Here is a 23,301-nt window from a genome sequence, read left to right on the forward strand (position 1 = left end):
CAGCTAATCAAATAGCTACCCAGACTATTTACATTGTCGTCCCCCCCACCCCCTCTTTTACGCTGCTGCTTCTCTCTGTTTATTATCAATGCATAGTCACTTTAACTCTACCTACATGTACATTACCTCAATTACCTCGACTAACCTGTGCCCCCGCACATTGACTCTGTACCGGTAACTCCTGTATATAGCCTCGCTATTGTTATTTTACTGCTCTGATCTATTTTTTTACTTAACACTTAGTTTTCTTAAAACTGCATTGTTGGTTAAGGGCTTGTAAGTAAGCATTTCACTGTTCACCTGTTGTATTCGGCGCATGTGACTAATACAAATTGATTTGATTTGAAATGGTTTCCAGTTAAAGAAATTACAAATTCACAGCAACTTCTAGCAACAACTTACCGTTAAATTACTGGAAAATACACATTAACCTCTGCTCTTACAAAGTTTGCAGCACAGACAGTGTCAAAGGATGTGCTCAACTTGCATCGGCATAACCATCAAAAGCTTAAACTCCTACAACACTAAATGATGCCTTTTAATGTAAAATATTCTCAATTACATTTGACATCTGGGTTTTCACATATGCTCAAATGTTACATCCCCATGTTGTCACATTTATTTCACATGAGATCATCTTTTCACATGTGCTATCGTTTTCACGTTATCACATTAACTTCACCTAAAATCACATGTGATCACGAGATCACATGAGACCACATGTGAAATTCATGTGTTTTTTCCGTAAGGGGTGTGTGCGTGACCTTGAGCGTGTGTTCATACTCTTGTGGTTTCCTTTCTTTCTGCTTGCATTTTGTTTTTATATTTTGATGTGTATTTTCTGTCATTTATGTAATTCAGGGCTCGCTCATCTGTAATAAAGGTTAAATAAATAAATACTCAAGCTTCCAAATCTATCTGACAATCCATCTGGTAATTTTTTGAAATATTTATTTAGCTATTTACAACCACTCACATTACATTCAGGAGGTAAAACAGAGAAAGCTTTCATGTACTACGGTTTAACACAAAAAAAAGCAGAAAACAGTCAGCCATACTCATAACTTAACATCAAAATGGACACAATAGTAAAAACATACAGTACAATTAGTTAATAGGCCAAAAAAGATTTTCTATGGAGAATAATAAGGAAGGAGAGAGTACTCAAAAAACGTATCAGAAATGTCATTCCAGCACTGCAGCGATGTACAGGTGGATTGTAGTGTTTGGGCGGTAGTTACATTTTGTTTCCTTGGAGTTTCTACGTGAGAAGTGTGTTGTGTCATGATCAGCACTATTGTGGTCTTCGGGTGGAGCTTATCCACTGTTGTTTAGTTTTCAGGTCTTATGTTGTTTGTTTTAACATGTACAGGAATGTTCAGTGGCTGGGTGTGCGTTCAGCGGATAGGTTTCTTCAGGGCCTCATCCACTTCCTCCTCAGGACACAGGGCGTGCCACTGGGCCACGGGACGTCTTGGATTGGCCAGCATGTCTGACCAATGGCGGAGGCCCACCCCAGAGGCGCCGAAGCCGATCCAAACCTTCCCGATGGCGTCGTTGCTGCCCAGCTTGTCGTAATCGTACACCGTGATCAACACTTGGACTTTCTGCAAGAGGAAAAGGAAGAGTGGAAAAAGCGTCAAGTTAAAAAAGTCAGCTGAAATGTACAGTGCTGTTCAGCATACAGCAGGAAATGGCGGGAGAGTGCAATGTTCTAGAGAAACGACGGGAGAGTCCTCAAACACAGGTCGCCCGACCCACAGGAAAACCTGTTATCACGACCCCAAGATGTCTTATGGGAAGTTTGGTGTACATACCTGTATTTGTCCGAAGGGGATCTCGAAGCTGAAGCTTTCGTTGAAGTAGGGGTTCAGAGTGTTCTGTTTGACTGTCGTCTTCTTCTTCTTTAGCCGCTTGCCTTGGTGCTGCAGCACCACTTTAACAAAGGGATCTGGTCGGAGAAGACATGGGGTAGAGAGGAAGGTTAGTTACAGAAAACAGAGGTCAAACAGAGTGCGAGCCACTTCGATGAAGAAGATTGCGGTCAAATGATTGTACAGTAGATTAATCTGTACCGTCTGCAACTCTGTAATGCTTCCCAGTGGTTTAAGTTTAATTACTTCAACAAAATGTAGGCAACCAGATGTCATTAATAGGTCACAGCATGGCTAGTATTGACCAGGAGACAGTAACATCACAGCATGGCTAGTATTGACTAGGAGAGTGTAACATCACAGCATGGCTAGTATTGACTAGGAGACAGTAACATCACAGCATGGCTAGTATTGACCAGGAGACAGTAACATCACAGCATGGCTAGTATTGACTAGGAGACAGTAACATCACAGCATGGCTAGTATTGACCAGGAGACAGTAACATCACAGCATGGCTAGTATAGACTAGGAGACAGTAATATCACAGCATGGCTAGTATTGACTAGGAGACAGTAATATCACAGCATGGCTAGTATTGACTAGGAGAGTGTAAGGACTAATAGAGGGTCACCTGACAAGCCTCCACAGTCCATCGCCTTCAGGTGCTTGGCCTCCATGATGTTGATGGTCAATTTACCGGCTGTGGGGACGTAGCGCAGAGAGATACAGATGTCCCCTAGCTTCTCTACCTGTGACCAGACAAACACACAGTTATAGGTTGGTATACAGAGACAGACAGACAGACACAGACAGGTAGATGTAAAAAAACATGCACCCAAAACCCAAACAGACTGTATTCATCCTTTCTCACCTCCTCTTTCTCTCCTCCAACCAGATCCCTCCATTCGTGGAGTGGCTGAGCCAGGTCCACACTGTTCATGGAGATGGAGATCTGTCCAATCACATCGTGTTTACCAAAGCGATCAAAGTCAAAGACCTGCAGGACCAGAGTCTGACCGCCCAGCTCCTGGTAGGGGATCTGTGGAGGGACACACAGAACAGGGAGATGACGGTCAGGACAGAGAGTTCTCGACTACAGAAACCTCAGTACTGTAAGTGCTTTTCTAAGGCTTTTACATATACACATGAATGAATACCACATCTCACTATCGCCATCTGTTCTCCAGCACCACAGACTGACCTTGAAGATGAAGGTCTCATTGAACACAGGGCAGAGGTTCTTGCGCTGGACTTTGGTTTCAAACTTCTTCTTCTTGTCTGGCAGCATGTAAACCTTGACATAAGGGTCCGAGGTGCCGCCCATGTCCATGGCTGGCAGGTTCTCAGCCTGCAGGATGCCCACGATCAGCTGGAAGAGGGGGCAGAGAAGGGTAAAAGGTCAGAGGTAAGCAATGGCCTTCCAAATATTTTTAACAATGTCCGTAAGAACTGAACGCAGTGATCATTTAGGCAAATGTAGGCCTGGATTCAATCCATATAGGGCTATTGCGATTCTGCTTTTAAAGGGAATGATAAACGCAACAAATGACGTCTCAATCGGAAATTACATTTAAAAGTCAGTTGAAGTGCACTGCGCTATTATGCGGCTTGAATTGAATCCCGGTAAACATTGCATATATGTGGCAAATGAGATGTGTACTGCAGCAGCACTCCAAACTCAAGTGCTGTGCCGTTGTTTTGAAGTGTTACGTTTGTGTTTGGTAAAATCTCAGGTATGTTGCGCATCTGCGTTTTAGCAGATAGAAAATGTCCCCTGTAAAGGTCACAGCTTAAAGCTGAGCCATTAAGAGGAAAATGTCAAAGGTCACTGAAGACACAAATAAGAGGTCAGAGGTTAAAGCTGAGATCTGAGCAGACAAAGAGCAGAGATCAGAGAGCCTTTAGACATGTCAATAGTCAGACACTTCGCATCCAGAAGGTCAAATGTCAGGGAGGACAAGACACACACGCACACGAACGGCACACACACACACACACACACACACACACACACACCTGGTTGTCAGTGAAGTTGTAGTCCAGGGTGAACTCCAGTTTTCCAAAATTCTCTTTTTCTTCCTCCTCTCCTTCCTTACCCTCTCCATCCTTCATGACAGAGAACATCACATCAATCATTAATCACAGGTATCATTACACAGCCACTGCATTAGTCCCTCCCTTCACACAGATACTGTCACTACATCTGGAAATCACTTCAGATAATTTGAAAACCAGTTGCAAATTAGGTACTTGAACCCATTACACCACCCACTATATTGCCCTCCCTCCCTCTGTCTCCTCTCACCTTGCCCTCCTCTCCTTCTCCGCCTCCCTCCTTCTTCCTTCTGCCTCGGCCTCCTTTCCTCTCGCGTACTTTCTTGGGCTTCTTGCCCTTGTTGATGCACTTCTTCCAGATACAGAAACCTAGACAGGCCACCAGAGCCAGCACCACCACCACTATGGCTCCTATTGCCCACATGGGCACTGGGGGAGAGACAGACATAGGCCTTATGTAGCCTTATGACATCTATAATACAACATACATAACAACATACATATAACATACATATCATACTTATGTAGCCTTATGACATATATAATACAACATACATAACAACATACATATAACATACATATAATCCTTATGTAGCCTTATGACATCTATAATACAACATACATAACAACATACATATAACATACATATAATACTTATGTAGCCTTATGACATCTATAATACAACATACATAACAACATACATATAACATACATATAATACTTATGTAGCCTTATGACATCTATTATACAACATACATAGGCCTATGTAGCGTTATGACATATACACTGAGTGTACAAAATATTAAGGACACCTTCCTGATATTAAGTTGCAACCCCCCCCTTTGCCTTCAGAACAGTCTCTATTCGTCGGGGCATGGACTCTACAAGGTGTTGAAAGCATTCCACGGGGATGCTGGCCCATGTTGACTCCAACGCTTCCAACAGTTGTGTCAAGTTGGCTGGATGTCCTTTGGGTGGTGGACCATTGTTGATACACATGGGAAACTGTTAAGTGTGAAAAACCCAGCAGCGTTGCAGTTCTTGACACAAACCGGTGCGCCTGGCACCTCCTACCATACCCCATTCAAAGGCACTTAAATATTTTGTCTTGCTCACTCTCTGAATGGCACACATACACAAGCCATGTCTCAATTGTCTCAATACTTTAAAATCCTTCTTTAACCTGTCTCCTCCCCTTCATCTACACTGATTAGAAGTGGAATTAACAAGTGACATCAATAAGGGATCATGGCTTATTTTTATTTTTTGGTAAAGCAATTCAAAATGTGCAATATAGAAAAACAAACAAGAGTATACTACAGAGTATCCAAACATTACAAACAACAGTCAGGGAATACAGACTATACATTATATAAAGACTTTGTAAAACTTACAAACATTCAAAGGGATCATATCGGTCAACTGTATTTACCTGGACAGTCTGTGTCATGGAAAGAGCAGGTGTCCTTAATGTTTTGTACACTTAGTGTATAACACAACATACATAGGCCTTGTGTAGCCTTATGTTATGGAATAATAATATTTGAGATGTTATTTTGAGGATGGAAAGGAGAGAACAAGCAATGGTAAAACAATATTAACTTACTTTTGAGTTTATGATCTGTGATAAGTGGAGGAAAAGCAGGGGATGAAATGAAAGAGAGTAAATGATGAGAGGACATTATGTGAAATGAAATGACACACACAGAATGTGTGTGTGTGTGTGTGTGTGTGTGTGTGTTCATTGTGTTCAGGGCTCACTTGGCATGTGGGTGAGTTCGTTGAAGAACTTGCTCTTCATGTTCTTGAACTGGTGGTCAGAGTGGTGGGTGGAGGGAGGGGCGGGGCCTGGGGGCGGCTCTTCTCTCTCCTCAGCCGCCCGACGGGCCCGCGCTTGCACACTGGCCAATCGCATCGCAGCTTAGCTAAAAGGCAGAGGAGACAGAAGAGCAATCACTTTGGAGCAGTGTAAGAAATATTTTAATATGCCATGAATTCTAAACATCCTGGTAAGTAAGTAAACTGGATAGGGTTAGGGTTGCGGCTAACCAACTCAGTGGCCTTGTGGTTTGAGTGTCCGCCCTGAGACTGGAAGGTTGGGAGTTCGATACACTGAAGAAAATAAAGGTTTTTAAATGGTTCTTCCTCAGCTCTTAAGGTTCCTTGGAGAACTTTTGCCTGTTAAAGAACCTTTGAGTCAAGTGTGGGGTCCTTGACCTGGCATCTACAGTTCTTCAGAATTCTGAAAGGTTCTTGAAATGTGTGGAAGCCTGCAGATGTGTCCCATTCACAGCAAATTGGTTAGTGTTAACTAACTGTTTATTTTCCAGTGTAACATTTCTAGTGTTGATTCAAGAGTTAAATTAACACTCATTGGTGTAAAGCAGGGGTGTCAAAGTCAAATGGACGGAGGGCCAAATAAAAAATTTAGCTACAAGCCGAGGGCCGGACTGTTCGAATGTTCATTGAAAAATTTTTAAATGACGCATATAGTCTAGTGAACCTAATTGAACCTACTGAAAACCTAACAAATATATTCCAATATGATCAGATAAATAAAGCAATATTTTCTTATGGCTCTGTCAGTAATCTTTAATTTTCAACAGACACAAAAGACAAATTTCCTTTATATAAAAATCCCCATAACATGAACATTAAATGAAAGAAACCGGTATTCAAGGCACCATCAGTAGCCTATATTTTCTATTTTAGCAAAAGTGGGCTAAATTTACTTCAAAGAAAAAAACAATAATAGCAATTTTCTATCATCCACTCAACTGAAATATTTTTAAAATATAATTGGATTGAAATACAATAAAATAAAGTGCAAAAATCTATTAATCAAAAACAACACTTTGTTTAAGGAGAAGTAACATGCAGTGAAAACAAATATTAAACTTTAACTTTTAAACTTGAACTGAGTAAAAACTCTAAATATGTGATTGCACAGTAATGTTCACTTGTTTGAGGTTGAGGGTGATACTTGGTGGTGTCCCATCTTTTCCACAAGTTCATCAATGTTCGGGGTAAGGCTCTGAGCTGAGGGAAATCCTCAGAATTGAGTGGAGGTGTTCAGCAGTAAGTCGACTTCTGTGTGATGTTTTGTTCAGGTTCATCAAAGAAAACAGTTGTTCACACAGGTATGTGCTGCCAAACATAGACAACGTTTGAGCAGCCTGGATGCGCAGCTGGGGCATTGTGTCGGGAGGAAACGGGCGAACTCCGCAGCACCCACTGCCGCATATTTTGCCCTCAGTGCATCATTGCATTGGAGGTCAATCAACTCCATTTGGAGGTTTGGTGGTGAGCTTTCCACGTCAACAGCAAATGGGTTACCGAGCAGTTCCAACCTGCTTTTTTGTGCTTCAAAGTCAGCAAATCGAGCGTCGAAAGTCAGCGGCAAGCATACCTATTTTATCAGCCAACTGTGCGCTCGGGAACGCACTGGTAGAGAGCTTCTCTTTCATGGTCTGGCAGCTGGGAAAGTGGCTCAAATTTTCTTTCCGCATCTGCGTCTCCCACAGAGTCAGTTTGGTTTTAAATGCCTTCACTGTACTGTACATATCAGAGATGACATGATCCCGACCCTGCAGCTGCAAGTTCATTGCATTCAGATGACTCGTAATGTCACACAGAAAAGCCATTTCACATAGAAACATTTCGTCTCGGAGTTGTGTTGTGTCTTTCCCTTTGCTGTCCAAGAACAGACAAATCTCCTCACGAAGCTCGAAACATCTTTGAAGCACCTTTCCCTGGCTTAGCCATCGCACCTCTGTGTGATAAGGCAAATCACCATGCTCCGTTTCTAACTCCGTCAGAAATGCCTTGAACTGGCGGTGATTCAAACCTTTGGCTCTGATAAAGTTAACTGTGCGCGTGATGATGCTCATTACATGCTCCATTTTCAAGGCTTTACCGCACAACGCTTCCTGGTGTATGATACAATGATAAGCTGTCAGCTCACCTGTCGCGTTTTCCTCTTGCATCTTTTCCCGTATCTTCGCCACCAGTCCGCTCCTGTGTCCACACATCGCAGGTGCTCCGTCGGTTGTCAAACCCACGAGTTTTTCCCAAGGCAGCTCCATCTCATTTACACATCTTGACACCTCTTCATACAAATCATGCCCCGTAGTTGTGCCATGCATAGGACGTAAAGCCAAAAACTCCTCTGTCACGCTTTAGGCTGGAGTCCACTCCACGGATGAAAATTGACAACTGGGCAATGTCAGAAATGTCGGTGCTCTCATCCACAGCCAAGGAATATGCAATGAAATCTTTTCCCTTTTTCACAAGCTGCTCTTTTAGATTGATGGACAACTGGTCTACTCTCTCGGCAATGGTGTTTCTGCTCAGACTCACATTTAAAAAGAGTTGCCTTTTTTCTGGGCAAACTTCGTCACAAACTTTAATCATGCAGTTTTTGATGAAATCCCCCTCCGTAAATGGCCGGGCTGATTTAGCGATCTCTTCTGCCAAAATAAAACTGGCCTTGACAGCAGCCTGGCCTTGTGATTTGGCTTTTTGAACAGAGCCTGTCGAGATTTGAGGCCTCGTTTTAATTCCTCTGCCTTTTGTAGCCTTTGTTCCATGTCCATATTCTTGTTTTTGTCCGCGTGTTTCGTTTCATAATGTCGTCTCAGATTATACCGTTGCATTGTGGGAAATGCAACGTCACCGTTGCATTGTGGGAAATGTAGTATTGGTGCGTGTAAAAGATCTGCGGGCTGCCGGCTTGCTGCGGTCTGCGGGCGGTTCTAATAATAAATCAAGATCATCCCAGGGGCCGTAAAAAACCTTCTCGCGGGCCGGATGTGGCCCGCGGGCCTTGACTCTGACATATGTGGTGTAAAGGAACCCCAGTGTTGGTATTATTATCATATTTCCCAGCATGCTCTATTGCAGGTACATTTTTGCATGAACATTGATTAATTAATTAATCTTATGCTACTCAAATATAAATAACATACATTTTTCTAAACTATTCCAATCTGTTACTTGGACTTATTGCACCCGTTACTGAAATGGTTGTTCCAGTTTAGATGTTTAAGGTAGTCTCATATCTTAGTCTTCCCAACCGTGGCAGTCATTCTGAATGCAGGTTGCGGATTGGAATGTTGGATATCCTCAGTCTGGCTGGATTCCAATAGGAATTACACATCACTTTGCAAGGCAGCATAATGTGTCATGCAGGCCTGATGTGGCCTGAAAACAATGAATTCTAGGCCACTTTATTAGGATAAAACTAGGTCTTCAGAAGAAAACCTTATGAAATACGTATTCTTATGTCTTAAATAATTGTATTTTAATGACAAAATATTAACTTAGGATCTCACTTGTTGAAGGCCACAGGATTGAAAATTAATGAATGCAACAACCACGTCTCTGTCACCAGCAAACACCGTCATAGGTGGTACTGGTAACTACAATTCACTGGAAAGGCACCCTGGGAAATAAGTCTTAAACCCTACAGCAGGGCTATTCAATTCAGGTCCTTGAGGGCTGAAACATTTCTGATTTGGATTTTTGTATGATTCTTCAAACAACCATCAAATTCATGGTTCTCTAGAGACCATAAAATAATTCCCCTATGAAATCGCTCTCAATAACCTTATTTGGTTCCAACTTGCACCTTTATTTTAAAGAGTGTACCCTGCTGAGTCATGCCATTTTTCCCGGAACATGGTAAGTAAGTAAGTAAACTGAGTCAGACCAAATGCACCTTTGCTTGGCACTCAGCTTTAAAGAGACAGATTGGTAGGTAAGGCCCTGTGATAGAATAGCGTCCTGTCCAGGGGTTGTACTTGTAACACACTGTAAAAAAGCCAACTTAACCAATTGTTTAATCAGCATTATTCTGTGAGTTTGGTGGACATAAGAAAGACAATAAATTGAGCTAACGTGTGAGTCAAAATACAAATTCATGTTTGTCTTCAATGTAGAAAAACCAACTTAACTTAATCAGCATTATTCTGTGAGTTGGGTGGACAAGAAATGTAGCTAATATGTGAACGTTTGTTCACTCTACAAACGTTTCTATAAGTGAGCTGAATTTGAAAAAGCTTGTTGAGTAAGATTACAAATGTACAGTATGTTTGCTCAAAACCACGACCATCGTTATGTTTTCCAGCATGCTCTATTGCAGGTTGATTTTCAGAATTGTTTGTTTCAATACCTGTGTTTTTGCATATACATTAATTGGTTGATTACCCAAACATAAATAACATACACTGCTCAAAAAAATAAAGGGAACACTTAAACAACACAATGTAACTCCAAGTCAATCACACTTCTGTGAAATCAAACTGTCCACTTAGGAAGCAACACTGATTGACAATAAATGTCACATGCTGTTGTGCAAATGGAATAGACAACAGGTGGAAATTATAGGCAATTAGCAAGACACCCCCAATAAAGGACTGGTTTTGCAGGTGGTGACCACAGACCACTTCTTAGTTCCTATGCTTCCTGGCTGATGTTTTGGTCACTATTGCAGGTTTGAATGCTGGCGGTGCTTTCACTGTAGTGGTAGCATGAGACGGAGTCTACAACCCACACAAGTGGCTCAGGTAGTGCAGCTCATCCAGGATGGCACATCAATGCAAGCTGTGGCAAGAAGGTTTGCTGTGTCTGTCAGCGTAGTGTCCAGAGCATGGAGGCGCTACCAGGAGACAGGCCAGTACATCAGGAGACGTGGAGGAGGCCGTAGGGAGGGCAACAACCCAGCAGCAGGGACTGCTACCTCCGCCTTTGTGCAAGGAGGAGCAGGAGGAGCACTGCCAGAGCCCTGCAAAATGACCTCCAGCAGGCCACAAATGTGCATGTGTCTGCTCAAACGGTCAGAAACAGACTCCATGAGGGTGGTATGAGGGCCCGACGTCCACAGGTGGGGGTTGTGCTTACAGCCCAACACCGTGCAGGACGTTTGGCATTTGCCAGAGAACACCAAGATTGGCAAATTCGCCACTGGCACCCTGTGCTCTTCACAGATGAAAGCAGGTTCACACTGAGCACATGTGACAGACGTGACAGAGTCTGGAGATGCCGTGGAGAACGCGTTCTGCTGCCTGCAACATCCTCCAGCATGACCGGTTTGGCGGTGAGTCAGTCATGGTGTGGGGTGGCATTTCTTTGGGGGCCGCACAGCCCTCCATGTGCTCGCCAGAGGTAGCCTGACTGCCATTAGGTACCGAGATGAGATCCTCAGACCCCTTGTGAGACCATATGCTGGTGCGGTTGGCCCTGGGTTCCTCCTAATGCAAGACAATGCTAGACCTCATGTGGCTGGAGTGTGTCAGCAGTTCCTGCAAGAGGAAGGCATTGATGCTATGGACTGGCCCGCCCGTTCCCCAGACCTGAATCCAATTGAGCACATCTGGGACATCATGTCTCGCTCCATCCACCAACGCCACGTTGCACCACAGACTGTCCAGGAGTTGGCGGATGCTTTAGTCCAGGTCTGGGAGGAGATCCCTCAGGAGACCATCCGCCACCTCATCAGGAGCATGCCCAGGCGTTGTAGGGAGGTCATACAGGCACGTGGAGGCCACACACACTACTGAGCCTCATTTTGACTTGTTTTAAGGACATTACATCAAAGTTGGATCAGCCTGTAGTGTGGTTTTCCACTTTAATTTTGAGGGTGACTCCAAATCCAGACCTCCATGGGTTGATACATTTGATTTCCATTGATAATTTTTGTGTGATTTTGTTGTCAGCACATTCAACTATGTAAAGAAAAAAGTATTTAATAAGATTATTTCATTCATTCAGATCTAGGATGTGTTATTTGAGTGTTCCCTTTATTTTTTTGAGCAGTGTACATTTTTCTAAACTAATTAAATCTGTTAGTAGTTGGACTTTTTGCACCCGTCACTGAAATGGCTGTTCCAGTTTAGATGATTTCGATAGTGTCAATAATTAATCTTCCTTACCCCGGCAGTCATTCTCAATGTAGGTTGCGGGTGATTAAACATTCCAGTTGTTGGATATCCTCACTCTAGATTTCAATAGGAACTACACATGACTTTGCAAGTCAGCATTGAGGTTTGAATAAATGTACAGTGTAAGGCAACCAGCTGCAATAGGATTGTGTGTTTGCTCAACAAAATGGCATTGAGGTTGATTCAACGTACAATTGTAAGGCAACCATCTCTCGCGCTCGTGTTGTCCCTTCATTTAAAGCAAAGCCTAAGGGATAAGGCTTTGCCTTGGCTTCCAATCTGTCTCCCTCCAGCTCTCTTTCTATCTCTCTCTCGCCTACTATTTGTGTGTATATACTGACATGTATGTGTAACTGATAGATACACACACACACGTCTGGAATGTCTACATGTTAATGGTTTTAAATGTACCTAGATTGTAAAGTATTTTTGTCTGTAATGTCTTTTTCATTATGTGTCAGACCCCAGTAAGTAGGATCCTAAATAAAATCTCCCTCTCTGTCTCTCTCTCCTTCTCTCTCTATGATTTTTTTAGTCTGCGGTCCCCTTTCTTGCAATCCATTATCCAGCTCATCAACATATCTCTCTTTCTCCTCTCTGTTTCCTCATACTCCCTCTCCCTTTACCTCCCAACTTCCTATACACTCTTTCCCCCCTCCGATACTAAACTTCCTACTCTGTCACGATCGTCTGAAGGAGGAGACCAATGCGTAGCGTTGCGAGTGAACATGATGACTTTATTAAATTAAAGCAACCACGAAGAAAACAACAAATGACGAAACGTGAAGTTCAAATACTGAACCACACTAACAGCAACACAGAAACAATAACCCACAAAACAAAGGAGAAAACACACAGAATATATATGGCTCCCAATCAGAGACAACGAGCCGACAGCTGACACTCGTTACCTCTGATTGGGAGTCATCGACCAATCACCACATGACACAAACAAAATGAAACTCACCCATCCCCAACACCACCAAATGAAATACACCCAACACAAGAAAATGAACAACCCTGGCTCAATATAAACGTCCATAGAGCCAGAGTGTTGCAGTACCCCCTAAAGGTGCGAACTCCGGGCGCACCAACATCAGGACTAGGGGAGGGTCTGGGTGGGCGTCTGTCCATGGTGGCGGCTCTGGCCCCGGTCGTGATCCCCACCCCACCACAGTCACAACCTGCTTCGGTAGCCTCCTCCCAATGACCACCCTCCACCTAACCCCACCTGGACTAAGGGGCAACCCCGGACTAAGGGGCAGCATCGGCCTAAGGGGGCAGCACGGGATAAGGGGCAGCACCGGGATAAGGGGCAGCACCGGGACAAGGGGCAGCACCGGACTACGGGGCAGTACCGGACTAAAGGGCAGTACAGGACTAAGGGGCAGCACCGGGCTAAGGGGCAGCACCGGACTAAGGGGCAGCACCGGACTAAGGGGCAGCACCGGACTAAGGGGCAGCACCGGGCTAAGGGGCGGCACCGGGCTAAGGGGCGGCACCGGACTCAGGGGCAGCACCCGGACTAAGGAGCAGCACCGGGCTAAAGGGCAGCACCGGGCTAAGGGGCAGCACCTGACTAGATGGCGGATCCTGGCTGGCTGGCTCTGGCGGATCCTGGCTGGCTGGCTCTGGCGGATCCTGGCGGGACGGCTCTGGCGGATCCTGGCGGGACGTCTCTGGCGGATCCTGGCGGGACGGCTCTGGCGGATCCAGGCTGGACGGCTCTGGCGGATCCTGGCGGGACGGCTCTGGCGGATCCTGGCTGGACGGCTCTGGCGGATCCTGGCTGGACGGCTCTGGCGGATCCTGGCCGGGACGTCTCTGGCGGATCCTGGCGGACGGCTCTGGCGGATCCGGGGCTGGAGCGGCTCTGGCGGATCCTGGCTGAACGGCTCTGGCGGATCCTGGCTGGACGGCTCTGGCGGATCCCTGGCTGGACGGCTCTGGCGATCCGGGCTGGACGGCTCTGGCGGATCCGGGCTGGACGGCTCTGGCGGATCCGGGCTGGACGGCTCTGGCGGATCCTGGCTGGACGGCTCTGGCGGATCCTGGCTGGGCGGCTCTGGCGGATCCTGGCTGGACGGCTCTGGCGGATCCTGGCTGGACGGCTCTGGCGGATCCTGGCTGGACGGCTCTGGCGGATCCCGGCTGGACGGCTCTGGCGGATCCCGGCTGAACGGCTCTGGCGGATCCCGGCTGGGCGGCTCTGGCGGATCTCGGCTGGACGGCTCTGGCGGATCCTGTCTGGCGGAAGGCTCTGGCTGATCCTGTCTGGCGGAAGGCTCTGGCTGATCCTGTCTGGCGGAAGGCTCTGGCTGATCCTGTCTGGCGGAAGGCTCTGGCTGATCCTGTCTGGCGGAAGGCTCTGGCTGATCCTGTCTGGACGGCTCTGGCGGATCCTGGCTCGGCGGCTCTGGCGAATCCTGGCTGGATGACGGATCTGGCTGCTCGTGGCTAGCTGGACGGATCTGGCTGCTCGTGGCTGGCTGACGGATCTGGCTGCTCATGGCTGGCTGACGGATCTGGCTGCTCATGGCTGGCTGACGGATCTGGCTGCTCGTGGCTGGCTGACGGATCTGGCTGCTCGCGGCTGGCTGACGGATCTGGCTGCTCGCGGCTGGCTGACGGATCTGGCTGCTCATGGCTGGCTGACGGATCTGGCTGCTCATGGCTGGCTGACGGATCTGGCTGCTCGTGGCTGGCTGACGGATCTGGCTGCTCATGGCTAGCTGACGGATCTGGCTGCTCATGGCTGGCTGACGGATCTGGCTGCTCATGGCTGGCTGACGGGTCTGGCTGCTCATGGCTGGCTGACGGATCTGGCTGCTCATGGCTGGCTGGACGGATCTGGCTGCTCATGGCTGGCTGGACGGATCTGGCTGCTCATGGCTAGCTGACGGATCTGGCTGCTCATGGCTGGCTGACGGATCTGGCTGCTCATGGCTGGCTGGACGGATCTGGCTGCTCATGGCTGGCTGACGGGTCTGGCTGCTCCTGGCTGGCTGACGGATCTGGCTGCTCATGGCTGGTTGACAGATCTGGCTGCTCATGGCTGGCTGACAGATCTGGCTGCTCATGGCTGGCTGACGGATCTGGCTGCTCATGGCTGGCTGACGGATCTGGCTGCTCATGGCTGGCTGACGGATCTGGCTGCTCATGGCTGGCTGACGGATCTGGCTGCTCATGGCTGGCTGACGGATCTGGCTGCTCATGGCTGGCTGACGGATCTGGCTGCTCATGGCTGGCTGACGGATCTGGCTGCTCATGGCTGACTGACGGATCTGGCTGCTCATGGCTGGCTGACGGATCTGGCTGCTCATGGCTGGCTGACGGATCTGGCTGCTCATGGCTGGCTGACGGGTCTGGCTGCTCATGGCTGGCTGACGGATCTGGCTGCTCATGGCTGGCTGACGGGTCTGGCTGCTCATGGCTAGCTGATGGTGCTGGCTGGGAGGCTGGCGGTGGAGGCGGACCCCAGCCTCGGATTGCAGTCATCACCTCCAGCAGGGCGGCTCCTATCTGCAGGAGCTGCTCTTTCTGGTCCCGAACCCGAGCTTCCAGTCTAGTATGGGCTGCGTCGGCTCCTGCTGATTCCATAGCAGGTGTATGATTCTGTCTGGCGGAAGGCTCTAGCGACTCCTGTCTGGCGGAAGGCTCTAGCGGCTCCGATCTGGCGGACGGCTCTGAAGGCTCATGGCAGACGGACGGCTTTGCAGGCTCAGTACAGACGGGCGGCTTATGCAGCGCTTGGCAGACGGGCAGTTCAGACGCCCTAGGGCAGACGGCAGACTCTGGCCGGCTGGCGACGCACATCGTGGACCTGGTGCGTGGAGTAGGAACAGGCCGGTCCATACCGGGAACACACACCAATGGCCTTAACTGCGGATCAGGAACGGGCCGGACCGGACTGGTAACACACTTCAGTCTCTCATGCCGTGCCACAACAACTTCCCTCCTTCCACTCGCCAATGGCTCCCGTACTCCGTTAGCCTTCTCTCCTTTTCTCCCTGTGGCAGCCTCCTGCTGCCCAGTCGCCCAAGCCATGTGCCCCCCAAAAATTTCTTGGGGTTGCCTCTCGTCCACAGGCCTCCAGCCTCGCCTTCTTGCTGCCTCCTCATACCACCTCCTCTCGGCTTTGGCTGCCTCCAGCTCTTCACGAGGGCGGTGATATTCCTCTGGTTGTGCCCAAGGACCCTTTCCAGCCCGAATCTCCTCCCATGTCCAAAAATCCTTAGGAGGCGTCCATAACTCCTGTGTAGGTAGGTCCTGTTGCCGCTTGTTACGCTGCTTGGTCCTTTTATGGTGGGTTATTCTGTCACGATCGTCTGAAGGAGGAGACCAATGCGCAGCGTTGCGAGTGAACATGATGACTTTATTAAATTAAAGCAACCACGAAGAAAACAACAAATGACGAAACGTGAAGTTCAAATACTGAACCACACTAACAGCAACACAGAAACAATAACCCACAAAACAAAGGAGAAAACACACAGAATATATATGGCTCCCAATCAGAGACAACGAGCCGACAGCTGACACTCGTTACCTCTGATTGGGAGTCATCGACCAATCACCACATGACACAAACAAAATGAAACTCACCCATCCCCAACACCACCAAATGAAATACACCCAACACAAGAAAATGAACAACCCTGGCTCAATATAAACGTCCATAGAGCCAGAGTGTTACATACTCATCCCTTTTGAGACTTTCTTCCCCCATCCTCACCCACTGCCTCCCTCTCACTCCACCCCTTTCTCTCACCAGTTACTCTCTCTATCTACTCCCTCGCTCTCCTCCCATCTGTGTCCCCTATCCCCTCACTCCCTCCATGCCTCCCTCTCACCACCCCTTCCTTTCATCAGTTACGCTCTCTATCGCTCTCCTCCCTTCCATGTCCCTCTATCTCGTTCTCCCTCCCTCTCTCCCTCCCTCCCTCCTTCCTCCCTTGGTTCATGGCGTGAGTGTGTCGAGGTACAGTGAAACTCTCCTTCCTGTGCCCACTGTGTCCATCACTAATCCCCCACACACTCCGACCCTGCTACATCTGCTGTCCTCCTCTCACTGTGCACAGACACGTAACAAGATGAATTGCCAAAGGTAATCCCCAAATCCCAGAGCTTAACTCAATTAGGGACAGTTCAGTTCGCTCTCTACTCCCGTCCCTCTCCTATCCACTACTATCCTTTATCCATCCTAAGCCACTACCATTAACCCCCACAACATCACCTGCTTCACACAGACAGATCCCACCTAGTTATCCAACCAACAATCACATTTCCATAACAATATCTAATTTGTGGCTTGTCAAATGAACCTGTTAAATCCCAGCAGATAGAGTGAATAAGCGCAGGATTAGGAAGCACAGCTATGTGACGGTGAGTGAGGGGAGGCAAACATAAGAGACTGCTGGCTAATAGGCTTGTGACTTCACCGGTGAAGGTCACACACACGCGCACGCACGCTAACACACAAACGCACAGTGCGGTGAGAGGGGGGCTAGCTTGGTTGAGTAGCATACTTCTCACTCACTGTGGTATACCCCCTTAAGCTGATCATGGTGGCAGAATGCAGGGAGTCAGGGCCGGACCTTAATGATTAAATACGGGTTAACTGGTAGATCACTGTGTCAGTGATTTGGGGCTTTCATGCCTGACTGACCACTCTGTTGGAGGGTTCTTTCTTCACTTCCGGTCTTGGCGAAAGTCACTGTTATTCCAAGGGTTTTATGGTCACATACTAGTATAAGCCTTTGCATTGGTTTGTGCTGGCCAAGGTCATTGGAATAGGCCTAGCTAAACAGGTTAATGGTTGATTCTATTGGGCAATAGGCAGTTAAAGTTATTCTGGAATGAAATTCAGATAAAATAATCTCCTTAAGAATTTGGATTGATGAACTCATGTTGGAAAGTGCCTGTCTAGATTCAGCTGTAAATTTGTAGTTCACAAAGGTTAAGGTTTGGATTGGGGATGCGAAGATTGATATTGTGACCAATACCTCACATGACATACTATATATACATACAGTACCAGTCAAAAGTTTGGACACACCTACTCATTCAAGTTTTTTTTTTTTTACTATTTTTTACATTGTAGAATAATAGTGAAAACATCAGAACTATGAAATAACACATATGGAATCATGTAGTAACCAAAAAAGTGTTAAACAATTCAAAATATATTTTAAAGTATATACTTTACATGTTGTAAACGCTTGATTATGAGTTGATTATTTGAATCAGGTGTGCAGTGTTAGGGCAAAAACTAAAATGTGCACCCCTTGGGGTCCCCAGGACCAGAATTGGGAAACACTGCAGTAGGCCTGTACTGGGCCATCTGTTACAGGTGGTAACATCCTAGGCCCAATCCCAAACTGATTCCTCACCCCTAATAATAGGCATTTACCGACACCTTTCTGCAGACCTGAAAGAATTGGATGGCTATCAGGGATATGGTTAGTCCTCAGGTACCCTGGTCCCCAGGCTACTGACAGCTGGTATAGGGGATGCTGCTATTGTTTACACCCATCCAGCTGTCTTTTAACTGCAGGGGGAGGGACTAGTTTGGGGATTAGTGATTTGGGTCATATCTCCATGGGAGAACAGACCAGACAATGCCAAACAAGTAGGTACAAACATGGAAACTGAGGACAGAGTAGCCTAGTAGTTTTGTTAGAGAGATGACAGGAGAGGTGAACAGCTGGCAGTGGGATTTTGAGAGGGTTCAAGGCTTAGTAGGAGGACCTATGTGGTGATCTAAAGACAGTTCCATTATGGTCAGGATGTTTATGGCTGACTGTATGGCCCTCTCTTTTGTGCAAGTCAGTGAAATAAAATAGAAGTTGACCATCTGAGACTGGAATGCACTGTCTCATCTTCATCATCACCATTGTCATCATCATCAAGCCTGCCTCGTGCACAGCGCATGCATGGTGCAAACTGTATCCAACATCATAGCTGTACATCTCCTCTAAGTTGGTGCTTTTGCCCCCACTAACAGATACAACTACGGGATTTAACGGCTTACCAAGCAAACATGGCACAAGACACAAATGTACCCGTCCAAAATTATTAAAACCCAAAATAAGCGCCAACTTCAATATTTCATATTGGCTGATTGTCACGCACGCAGGGAGCTTTGGAGGGGGGAGGGGGTGGACATTAGACACATGCAGACAGAAAATCAGAGGTGAGGTAGCTACGGTAAAATAATTGTTCAGAGTTGTTTTTCACCTAGTGAAAGTAAACTGGGATAAAAATACATGATCAATCCAATTAAAGAAGTGTCGCCAACTTTGGACCAGTGGAAACGGCTAAGCATATTATGCGTAAAGGCTTGGATAGGCCTATGGCTCAGAATATGGAATAGAATGTGAATGGTAGGCTACTCAAGTATTAATTCAAAGAAGCAGTAGCATATGTCAGTTAAAAATATATATATTAATCAGATATGGCAAATATTGTGCCCATCAACCGGTAACCCCGGACGTCCCATGCGCCATAACCGCTCGCTTGCGGATTTACCGAACATAGCAAGGGTTTGAATGGCCATCTAATTATACACTTTTAAAATGCAGTGTAGAGTATAGGCTACGCCGCGAACATACACCAACAGAACTCACCCGATTGAAATCCCCAATTTAAACCCAAACGTATTCCTTTTGTTAAAAACGATGAATTGTGGACTCCGTGTTGGAGAGAACTGTTGCGCTGCGCACCACCCACTATCGTCGCTCTTTCTCCCTCCCCCTGTCCGTTAATCTCGCCGTGCCAACTACTTACCATCCACGTTATAATCCATTGGTCACCATTGCTCTCCCTCACTTGAAACGCATGTGAAACACCAAAACCCGACTTCACTCAAATTAAGCTTTCCATCCCCATCTGTTTGGCTATTATTTATCGCGTGCAATGCCTGGAAACTACTATCCATTGCTTTGAAAGAGAACAAAACTACTTCAAAGGCCATTTGTCAGTCTGGGCTTTTTTTCCTTGGTCTATGGTCATCCTTACTGTGTCATGGTTCATCTTCAGACTGTGGGAACCAATGAATTGGGTAAAGAGCCCAAGTTATTGATAGCCAATTTCAAAGGATGTCTGGTATCATGTAAATATATAGTTGTCAAATTGTTTTATGCATGTAATATACGTTTCCACAGACCACTAGGTGCTCTAGTAAATGTGGTTACCCTAGTTGACGGTTGTTTTATGGGCCCTGTATTAACACACTATGACGATATGTAATGGCGCCCCTCTGTGGTCATCAGAGGGAGTGTCCCTTACAAACCTAATGTCAACCTTTCCCCATTATGACCCTCAGTCACTGTAGTAGGCCTACAATTGTCAGTATTTATCATTTCTATGAAGAAAAAAATGCACACTCATGAAGTACGCTTTGGGCTCATGGCAACCAGCATTTGCATTAAACGAACAGTCAATCCAGCTCAAAATGTTTTATTCTTCAGATTCAGGGCAGATTGAAATGACCAGTTATACTTAGTGAAAAGTATGCTTGTGTTGGGTATTAAACAAAGCACCAGAATAAACTGATACAACATCCATTACTCCACAGCAATAGTTTTGTGATCTTTTTACTCATTTGTTTCACATGCCTTGCCTCCCAAACCTAGTACAGTGTAGTCAAATTTAACAGCTGCATTGCTCTGTCCCAGTTCAACGCCTTCTCCTCCTTATAGATGCAAAGGCATCAGAATAGAGCAGAGAAGCCAGGAGTCCTTGTATGAGGCTGGAGGCTGTAGCCTGGATGTGGTTTAGCTCTGGCCTCCCAGGGTGTGCTTGTCAAACAGGTACTCTGCCATCTTGTTTTTGACAGCATCCATCTTGGTGAGGTTGGTGACGTGGTCGCCCAGCTTCTTAATGGCCTCCACCTGCTCATTCAGGTAGTGGGACTCCAGGAAGTCACACAGCTAAAGGAGGGAAAACACGTCAGACAAGAGAATGCCTACAGACACTACTGTAGATGCAGTATCACAGCCTGGTGGTAATGACAATTCAAGTAAGTGTTTGCAGCTGTCCAACTTATGTATTTGCTGCATTTTTTGTATAGTAGGCATTCTTGTACATCTGTGGGCTATTGTGTTTGGGTGAAGAGGCAGGTCACACAAGCCTGTGTCATTAGTTAGCAGAGCTACAACAACCTGATCAGCTCCTGGGACAGTACAGTATTCTATGTGATGTATACATGTGACGTGTAGTTCCCCCATAAAGAGGGGGACATTACTTACATGGGGGTCGACCTTGTCGGAGGCAATCTTGTGCAGGTCCAGCAGGGCCTGGTTGACTGTCTTCTCCAGCTGCAGAGCACACTGCATGGCCTCCAGGCCATTGCCCCACTCATCACGATCTGGCTTCTACACAGGACAGAGGGAACACAGGAGGGTTAGGGACTACTAGCAGACATTCCTATGTATACCTACTAACAGTCACCACAGTTAGCCAGTATATCTGGCACATAGGGGGCTAAAACAAACTGGAACCAATGAAGCAAAAAGTCAAGATGGGGTCATTTTAACACAGTCAATAGGAAAAACCCCATGCTTGAGTTTATGAAGCACAAATCACAGATCCGGTGTGGCTCAGTCGGTAGAGCATGGCACTTTCAACGCCAAAGGTAATTGGTTCACTTCCTGCTGGGGCTACCTATATGTAAAATGTATACACGCATGACTAAGTCACTTTGGAAAAAAGCACCTCCTAAATGGAGTAAGCCTATATATTAACATTGGCAGAGTCATGGATAGTTATACCCCTCAGGCTGTTTTAATTCAGTGGTTATGGAGGCAGTGCATTTAGACATACGCAGTCAGGCCATTTCTCATCTGAGCACCTTGCTGTAATACCAGGGCAGCTACATAGGGCGTGCCTTACAATGAACTCTGCATTAACACGAATACTCACTCAAAACAATGACACCAATACATAAAGTCTACAGTATTAGAAAAAAGTTATATCTAGAGCCATAGAGGGTTCATCAGCTTGTCCCTATAGATTCTAGATTAACCATTTGGTTCCTGGTAAAACCTTTTCAACTGAGATCTTGTTCTTAAAGGATTCTTTCTACCATAGAGAAGATTTCAGACAACCCTCTATGTAGAAGTTGAAGAACCCTTTTTGCCCATCTAACAGTCTACAATGTAAATTAGTGTTTCAACACTCACCTTGATGTCCTGGAGGAAAATGCGTCCACCTCTCTTGTTCTGGAAGGAGAGCAGCTTGTCGGCGTGCTCGCGCTCCTCGTCGCTGTTCTCCTTGAAGAAATGAGCGAAGCCAGGCAGAGCCACATCGTCACGGGAGAAATAGAAAGCCTGGGTGGATAGACATAAAACAGTGTGGTTAGAAAAAAACATGCCAAAACATGACTCAGCATTCCGTTCTTGTTGTGGCAACTAAGCATGACGAACACAGCAATACGATCCGAAAAGTCATTAGCCTACTTGGTAACCTGCCAATTAACCTGTCAAGATGTTACACTCCGTCCTAGGATAGATCTCAGTTTAATTTGAATGGATAGGTCTACCTCAAGGTTGATAATTGTCTAGCCAACTAAAACAACCACACAACTTACAAAAAAAAGATGGCACATTTTTTAACTGCAGTAAAAGTGCAGTAACTGCTCTCGACTGTGGTATTTTAGACGCAGTAAGAGCAGTGTATTGCACTGCAATCTTTTTTCGTAAGGGTGTACTCCAGAGTTCAGTTTTACTTGGCTATTGCCTAGGCCTACAGACAGGTCAATATAAAATAACGTTTAGACCCAGACGCAATACACAATACTGCGTAGAGCAAGAAAACTGTCCTCTTGGTAGCCAATTGTAGTCTCCTTACCATTGAAGTGTAGGTGTAAGAGGCAAACATCTCCATGTTGATCATCCGGTTGATGGCAGCTTCGCTGTCGCGGTGATAGTTCTGACGGATCTGAGACTCCATTTTGGCAGATTTTCTTATTTTATATCAAACTGAACGGTACAAAAATAGAGTTTCTTAGACTATGTTGCTATTAGAGTTCAAGTACGTGTTAAGTTATAAATCCGGAATGTTATATAGTGCTGGAGGATGGCAGAAGAGTTCCGTTCAATCACTGTTGAAGCAAGAACTTCTAGATGCGTCTTCCCAGAGTTGTGAAATGGAAGGAGCCTTGTTCGCTCTATTTATTGTTCCAAACAGAATGCGTCAGTGAAATCGAGTCTCACAGAGCGCAGCCAATCACGTTTAGAATTTCAACAGCAAATAGGCGGATCATTTGACGATGATCTCACCCACTCATACACAAATCAATGTTTGTTACAAAGTAACATTTTATTAGTAACATCTAAAACAGTATCAACCAAAAGCAGTGCTACAGTTTAAATACAGCTGTTATTGTTGCAAAATGTGTGTGTATTATATCCTTTGAAGAAAATAGTAG

The 23,301-nt window shown here is 46.2% G+C and overlaps 2 protein-coding genes across 3 annotated transcripts; both read right to left on the minus strand.

Annotated features, from left to right (window-relative positions):
- Positions 1-934: 934 nt before the first annotated feature.
- Positions 935-19,827, minus strand: LOC121550368 (synaptotagmin-2-like). 2 transcript variants are annotated; one of them, XM_045210756.1, is made up of 10 exons: positions 19,499-19,641; positions 5,692-5,855; positions 5,537-5,551; positions 4,181-4,359; positions 3,892-3,981; positions 3,077-3,244; positions 2,747-2,914; positions 2,507-2,624; positions 1,818-1,951; positions 935-1,607 (listed from the first exon to the last, which is right to left on the minus strand). In XM_045210756.1, exons 2-10 carry the CDS (start codon positions 5,843-5,845, stop codon positions 1,398-1,400), a joined length of 1,236 nt encoding a protein of 411 aa, XP_045066691.1. In that variant the 5' UTR covers positions 5,846-5,855; positions 19,499-19,641; the 3' UTR covers positions 935-1,397. The 2 variants fall into 2 exon arrangements, with proteins under 2 accessions (XP_045066691.1, XP_045066692.1); XM_045210757.1 differs by lacking the exon at positions 5,537-5,551 and having other exon boundaries at positions 19,499-19,827.
- A 487-nt stretch (positions 19,828-20,314) lies between these two features.
- Positions 20,315-23,027, minus strand: LOC121550369 (ferritin, middle subunit-like). Its single transcript, XM_041862596.2, has 4 exons — positions 22,722-23,027; positions 22,055-22,201; positions 21,122-21,247; positions 20,315-20,803 (listed from the first exon to the last, which is right to left on the minus strand). The coding sequence occupies exons 1-4, from the start codon at positions 22,821-22,823 to the stop codon at positions 20,648-20,650; spliced, it is 531 nt and encodes a 176-aa protein (XP_041718530.1). The 5' UTR covers positions 22,824-23,027; the 3' UTR covers positions 20,315-20,647.
- Between the last annotated feature and the right edge of the window lie 274 nt (positions 23,028-23,301).

Source organism: Coregonus clupeaformis, chromosome 35 (genome assembly GCF_020615455.1).
Source record: "Coregonus clupeaformis isolate EN_2021a chromosome 35, ASM2061545v1, whole genome shotgun sequence".
Taxonomy (NCBI): Eukaryota; Metazoa; Chordata; class Actinopteri; order Salmoniformes; family Salmonidae; genus Coregonus; species Coregonus clupeaformis.

What these genes read in the sequence shown, in the direction of transcription:
- LOC121550368 (XM_045210756.1), bottom strand. Translation starts at nt 5,845, where the DNA reads ATGCGATTGGCCAGTGTGCAAGCGCGGGCCCGTCGGGCGGCTGAGGAG. An exon ending in ATGAGACCTTCATCTTCAAG is followed by an intron (nt 2,915 to 3,076) that starts GTCAGTCTGTGG and finishes GTCCCTCCACAG; the next exon opens with ATCCCCTACCAGGAGCTGGG. An exon ending in TTGGAGGAGAGAAAGAGGAG is followed by an intron (nt 2,625 to 2,746) that starts GTGAGAAAGGAT and finishes GTCTGGTCACAG; the next exon opens with GTAGAGAAGCTAGGGGACAT.
- LOC121550369 (XM_041862596.2), bottom strand. Translation starts at nt 22,823, where the DNA reads ATGGAGTCTCAGATCCGTCAGAACTATCACCGCGACAGCGAAGCTGCC. An exon ending in TTTTCCTCCAGGACATCAAG is followed by an intron (nt 21,248 to 22,054) that starts GTGAGTGTTGAA and finishes TGTCCTGTGTAG; the next exon opens with AAGCCAGATCGTGATGAGTG. An exon ending in CCGACAAGGTCGACCCCCAT is followed by an intron (nt 20,804 to 21,121) that starts GTAAGTAATGTC and finishes TCCCTCCTTTAG; the next exon opens with CTGTGTGACTTCCTGGAGTC.